Raw genomic sequence first — 7535 nt, forward strand, 5'->3', positions numbered from 1 at the left:
AAAAAATTATTTAATATAAAATTTATTAAAAATAAAAGGACAAAAAAAAAAATTTAAAAAAAAAAAATATATATATTATATTATGTAATATATTAAAAAAAAAAAAAAAAAAAAAAAAAACACAAAATAATAATATATTATATATATATATATTTAACTCTATTATACAAAATATTATGTATTCCTTCATAAAAAAATATATACTTTTTTTTGATAACGATAATAATTATTTCTCTATAATAATATATATAACATTTTAAATAATAATAATAAGAACACAAATAATTATAATAACAACAGTTATAATAACAATAATTTTTTTAATAACAATTATAATGATAATAATTATAATAATAGTAATAATAAAGGAATGGGAAATAAATATGATAGGAGTTTAAATTATTTAAAAAAAGAACATGATATGGTTGATTATGAATATAATAATAAAGGTAATATAAGAAAAAATGATTCGGAGAAATATTGGGATAATCCACCTTTGCATTATTCTAAGAAAAATAATTATGATATTTTTACTTTGGGAGATATTAAAAAGTATGCAAAAAATAATGAGAAGAAAGGAAATAATAAATTTATGAATATGAATGATAATAACAGTAATAATAATATGAATAGTAATAGTAATAGTTATAATAATATATTTAAAGATAATGATGAAGAAAACTTAACCAAAAGTAATTTTGCAAAGTGGTTTAAGAATAATAATATGAATGTTAATGAAAATACAGACATAATAAAATATCTGAATAATAAAAATAGTATCATGTACATAATAAAATATATATCATATATATAAATATATTGTAATTTATTTTTTATATACATTTATATATAGATAAAAATATGTACATATAAAAATGAAGCTTCTTTTAATACAGATAATATAAACACAAATAATGGTAGGGAAGAAGAAAAAATTAGTAATACTGTTGCTGAATTGTTAATGAAACAGATTTCTATGATTAAAGAACGTAATAAAGGTATGGATGTTATGGAAAAAAAAAATACGTTTGGTTTTTTAGATAACAATTATCAGAATTATGGAAGTAATAATAATTCTAGTTTAGAAAAAAACAATATGAAAGAAAATGATATATATTCAAAAGAAGCAAGCAAAAGAATAATGGATATTTTCAGAACATTAAATTCAAATGGTTTAGTGTCACAAGAATCATTATTGGAGAATCAAGGTATACCTAACAATAATAACAATTACAATAATTACAGTAATAATAGAAATAAGAATCAAAATAATATTAATATGAATCATAATAATAATATGAATAATAGTAATAATAATATTAATAACAATATGAATTATTACAAAAATAATCATAAATATCATTCAATGGATAATGTGACATATAAAAAAAACTTTATTAATAATTATAGCAATAATGATGGAAATAATAATAATAGTAATAATAATAGTAATAATGTGGAACATTATTATATGAATAATAAAAAGGCTTTTAAAAATAAAATTAATAACTACCATAATTTACCAGATAATAAAAATAATATCATGAATAATAATACATATAATAATATTAATAAAAATAATTTATCTAATATGGAAAATTTTCCACCATCATTATCATTTAATAATTCAGATGTTAATAAAAATAATACACAAGGAAATATTAATATTACTCCCATAATTAATTCAATATTACGTTTAGATAATGAAGTTGATAATGTGCACAACAATTCAATATCTGAAAACATACAGAATGCAAAAGTAAGTAATGTTTTAGATTCATTAAAGTCATTATTAAAAGCTTCAAAAAACCAAGGTAATAATAATTATAATATACCAAAAAATTTTAATAATAATAATAATAATAATAATCATAATAATAGTAATAGCAAATTTATAAATTATAACTCACAACAATTTTATCCATCACATCAACAACAACAACAGCAACAGCAACAGCAACAAATACAAATGCAAACACAAATAAATCGTACTCATTTGAACGATTATAATAAAAAGAAATTTAATAAAAAGGAAAGGTATCCAATGAAATATCCTGAATTTGATGGAACTACAAACGAAACTATGATGGTACGAGAAAAGGCAGAATTTTGCATATACTTTTAAATATATATATATATATATATATATGTTTATATATCTTATTAATATTTTTATTATTATATGCTTCTGTTAAATATATATATTTATATTTTTAAGGCACTTAAAAGTTTAATTCAAAACCAAGGTGAAATACAAAAGTAATTGGTATATTAAGCCATGAAGCTTTTATATTAAAAAAAAAGAAAAAAAATAATGAAATAATATATAAGATGTAAACATAAAAAAATTAAATTAAATAATTTTTTTTTTTTTTATTACTCCATATAGTATATATATATATATATATATATATGATTTATATGTTATATATAAAAATTTTTTATAATAATAATTGTTTTTTTTTTTTTAATAATATATAATAAATTTACAAATATGTATTATATATATAATATATTGTGATGTATTATTTTAGATAGAATGGAAAAAAAAAGTGCTACATTCTATGTTATTATAATTCAAAATAATATAAAAATTAGTAAACTTTATATATATGTAAAAATGTAAATAATAAATATATTAAACAATAAACTAAATATATTTTTAACTAAAATATTGTGTAAAGAATTGTAAATTTTTGAATTACATATTAAAATGTCAGAAAACCATATAAAAAATTTATTATTATTTTTTAATAATATTTGATATATATATATTATTTTAAAGAATTACTTTTGCTTTTTTTCTACTTTTGTAATTTTGTTTTATTCAAATTGTTTTTAAAATAAATATTATAGAAATAATTTTAATTGTAGGAATAAATTTATGCATTTTACTTTTATTTTATTATTATTATTTTTTTTTTTATGTATATGTGAATGAATTTAAATATATTCCAATTAATTATAACATATTTTATCCCACATATCAAATAATATAAACAATGTGGTCTTTATTATATATATATTTATATATTTTTCCAATATTCTATATATTCCATATATTAGATATATTTATATGTTGTTCATTATTCAAATTATTATGAAGAGATGCTTATATTTTATAGATTTGGGTGTACATATTATGATTCTCATCAAAAGTATTATTATTCTCCTCTTATCTTTCATGATATTTATTTTCTATATCATCATAAATTATACGAATTTTCCAACTGATCGTCTTCATTGGTTACATTATTATTATTTTCATCAAAATGTATATCCATAGATATATTTGTGCGTAAATTCTTTGTTTGAGAACCATTATTTTTCGTTATAAGATCATTAGGAGGAATATTTGTTGAACAAAAATCTTCAAGAGATGTTATATGATTATGTTCATTAGTATTTGCATTAATCATATTATAATTTTCATCATTAATTCTATTAATATCATCAATAGTTGATGTATACAATACATGTTCTTTATTTTCATTATTCCATTCTTCATTCAATTGGTTCAACATTTCTTCCTTATTATTCCATTTGTTACACATATCTCTATGTCTATCTAACCATTTATGGAACAAATCTATTTGATTATTTATAGGATCACTATGTGTTCCCTTGACACCACGATTTGTTGATATATTGTTTGGATGTTTTGTTCCATATAATTCATTTTCTTTTCTTTTGAGCAACTCATCATAAATATCATTACCACTATTTAACGAATCATTTATTAAATCAATTCCAGTATATTGATCATTTGAAACATATTTTGAATCATCTGTAGTATTAGTGCTAATATTTTTTGGAACATTCCAATCAATATTATATATAATTTCGTTATCATCACTATATAATTTTCGATCTTGGATTTGTGTAATAAAAGGTTTTTCTTCAATATTTACGTCTAAAATATTAATTTGTGTATTTTTATAAATATTCTTATCAATGGTATCCTCATTAGGTAAATCCTTTTGTATATTTTGTAAATATTGCGAGATAAAATCTTGTTTCAGTTGATTCCATTCCTCATCTGTAAGTTTATTACTATCATCTTTTTTATACATAGATTTATCATCATGGGCTTTACTGCTAGGTTTTAATACCACTTCGATCAAAGTTTTATATTTAGGTGATTTATAGGGATATATATCATTTATATCAATCTCTTCATACTCACTTTCTGACGAAGTTACGTCAGTCGTATCAGATGTAAACATATATTTGTCATCTTCTGTATCACGTTCCATATATATGTACGTTTTTCCTTTATATTTACCATATGGTACATATCTATTGGTAGATGTTTTATCAGGGATGCCATAATCGTTTTGTGGTATATCAATAACGCGAAAAAGTTTCGTAGGTCCAAGTTTGGGATTTTTCTAGAAAAAACAAACATATGTAGGTATATGTAGGTGCAGTATATATATATTTAATTTTTTTTTTTTTTTTTTACTATTTATTTATTTAAATTACATTTTAGCTTTCATTGTATATAATTTTTATATATTTTTTTTTTTTTAAGAAATTTTTTTTTATAAAATTTCTCATATTTTATTTTAAATAAATTTTTTTTTATGTTTTTTTTTTTTTTTTTTTTAATTAAATTTTTTATTATTTTCTTTTTGATAAAATTTCTCATTTTTTATTTTAACTGAAATTTTTTTTTTTTTCTTATTTAAAAAAATTTTCATATTCATTTTTATTTTTAAATGTGTGAAAATTTTTTTGTTCCTTCTTTTGTTATTTTATTTTATTTTTTTAGAAATATGTTTCCTTATTACTTTTTTCTTTTTTTTCAATATAAATACATATATTAAATATATATAAAACATATCGAAACATGACACATATACACATATATGAAAATATATATAAGATATACATACAAATACACCAAAATAATATTTATATGTGTTAATTACCTTAAGGTAAAACAGTAAAGCGATCGAACCTAGTGCAAAACTTATTCCAACAGGGAGAGTGGAAGATAAAATTTCACTATTTATTGGTTCGTCGTGTTGTGTTCCTTGAGGTGTTACGGGTGGTCTAGGTGAAGGTGGAGTTGCTGGTGCAGGAGGAGGTTCTGCGGGAGTTTGACTTGAATCACTACTCTTAATTTTATCGATGATTTCCTTAAGTTCATTTAGAACATTTTTTGCAGATTGAACTCCATACTCAGATACTTTAGAAATTATACCGGGAGCAGCATCGAAAGCTTTTTTTGCAATTTCTGGACCGAATCCTCTAAGAGTAAAAAATTTGTAAAATGCTGTATCCTTAGGATGAATACTATCAATTTGAGCTTTTAAAACTAATTCCTTGAATAATTCGTTCTCTTTGTCTTGATAATCAGATATTTTTTGTAAATCATCATAGTTACAATTACATTCAGAACATTTGCTTTTCACATAATCTTCAACATTTGATGGTAATTGTTGACCTCCGGATGAACCATTTTTATCTTTATACTTTTCATATGCTTCCTTTAATCCTTTCCATTGTCTATTTCTATTTAAATACCAATCTCTATATTTATTTAATAATTGTTTGCAATATTTGTCTCCTATCTCAGTAATTGTTTTAGGCTTTTGTTCTTGAAGTTTTTTTAAACATTGGTCTACAACCGTTTTTGCTTCTTTTTGTTTTTCATCACAAAATATTTTTGCCCATTCTTCTAACCATCGAAGAAATTGAGGAGTATCATCTTCTTTAGGTACAGGACACCATGTATTGTCCAAGGTTTTACTTTTGTTTTCTGATTTATATCCGCATAACATTGCGTGCCAAACATGTTTTTTATTATTATCCCACCATTGTTTTTGATCATCATTGGTATTAGTAGATGTACTATCATTATTTGAAAATATTTTATTTAACCTATCATTTAAATCATTGACAAGTATTCCTTCTATCATGTCCGTACCTTTAATTATATCTCCATAATCCGCAAAACTATATTTCATAGCCTCTAATGCTTTTGTAGGTTGGTTTTTATATTTTTCACCTAAAAATTTCCCTTCAGTGAAAACATAATCAAGAAGTATTTTTTTGAAATTATCTTTATTTTTTATAGAACGTAGTTTTGTAGTTATATTCCTAAGACATAATTTTCTTCTTCTAGGAGGAACTAATACACCTTTATTGTTACCTGTTAACTCTTTGACTTCGTAAGGAGTCCAACTATCCAGATCATTATTAAAATTTTTATTTATACATGTTTTTGTAATAGACAAATTCTTACACACTTTTTCATATGTATTAGTATTTTCATCAGGACATTTATCTAAAGGATCAGGACGTTCACATTCACATTTGTTTTCATATGGTTTTGGAGGTTTATCGTTAAAAGCATAATTATCATCATTACTAGTGGCGCCAGCGACAGCATCACTTTTGGTAAATTTGTATGGTATGCATTTAGTAGTTTTATCGAGGTATTGTTCGGCCGTTTTTGCGTCGTCACCGCATTTGTTTTTCACTTGTTTTAAAAAATTATCTGTACGTTTATTATCATCATCTTCTACAATTCCGGTTCTTCTTCTATTTCGTTTCGTAGATCTATTAAAACTATTATTGGTATTATTAGTACTGGCGTTATCTGATTTTTGATACAATTCGTTGTATATAGTCGATTGTATATTAAATTTTTGTTGCCATTCTTTAACAAACTTACCGAAAGATGTACACTTTTCTTTACATTCTTCACATATTTTTCCATCCTGATCATCCTTACATGGTGAACCACTAGTGCACGTCTCGCATTTACCTTTCAATTCAGCCAGTTTTTTATTCATTCCTTTACAATAATATTCACTCCATTCTGTTAACCAACGAAAAGGTTGAGGAATATAATCATCAACAGGAGTGGTTTTCAAATGTCCACATTTAACGTGTGACGATGCTTTACAATAATATTCGCTCCATTCAGTTAACCAACGAAAAGGTTGAGGTATATAATCATCAACAGGAGTGATTTTATTATGTCCACATTTAACGTGTGCAGATGTTGTAGTTGTAGTGCCAGTTTCGTCCTTTTTTTTTTTAAATTTTGCATCATTTGGCGCAACACATGTCATAGCTTTCCAAATATTTTTTCTATTTGTATTCCACCATTCTTCTCGTAATTTATAAAAACGTGCTCCATCTTGATTATATTTATTTTTATCATTTTTCAGTTGATCATATATATTTCTGAAAATTGTATCCAACCTTCTTTGTATACTTTCATTTTTTCTATCGTTATTCCATAAATCCCTTCCTCTAATTATATCACCTATATCTGCAAAACTATATTTCATAGCATCACATATATTAGAAAATTCAGTTTCTTTTTCTGGTTTCAATTTTTTTAATATATCTATGGCTTCATCTTTTGCCGCTTCCATTACTGCGTTCAATAATTTGTCTTTATTATCAACAGTTGAACTCATCATATCGTTTATTTTTTTTATGCACATATGCTCTCTTCTTGGAGGCAAACATAAATTGTCATGTTTTTTATTTATGTTATTACATCTCCATGT

The 7535-nt window shown here is 22.6% G+C and overlaps 1 protein-coding gene and 1 pseudogene across 2 annotated transcripts; one reads left to right on the forward strand and one right to left on the reverse strand.

The window, feature by feature from the left end:
- Window positions 1-265: 265 nt before the first annotated feature.
- On the forward strand, window positions 266-2125 carry PGSY75_0002600B (hypothetical protein; annotated as a pseudogene; the record flags this gene model as incomplete). The annotated part of the gene is made up of 1 exon: window positions 266-2125. A coding segment is annotated over one exon (1860 nt), but the record flags the coding sequence as incomplete, so codon positions are not given.
- A 1081-nt stretch (window positions 2126-3206) lies between these two features.
- On the reverse strand, window positions 3207-7535 carry PGSY75_0046900 (putative EMP1-like protein; the record flags this gene model as incomplete). The annotated part of the gene is made up of 2 exons (XM_018783576.1): window positions 3207-4391; window positions 4935-7535. Coding segments are annotated over 2 exons (3786 nt in total), but the record flags the coding sequence as incomplete, so codon positions are not given.

Source organism: Plasmodium gaboni (genome assembly GCF_001602025.1).
Source record: "Plasmodium gaboni strain SY75 chromosome Unknown, whole genome shotgun sequence".
Taxonomy (NCBI): Eukaryota; Apicomplexa; class Aconoidasida; order Haemosporida; family Plasmodiidae; genus Plasmodium; species Plasmodium gaboni.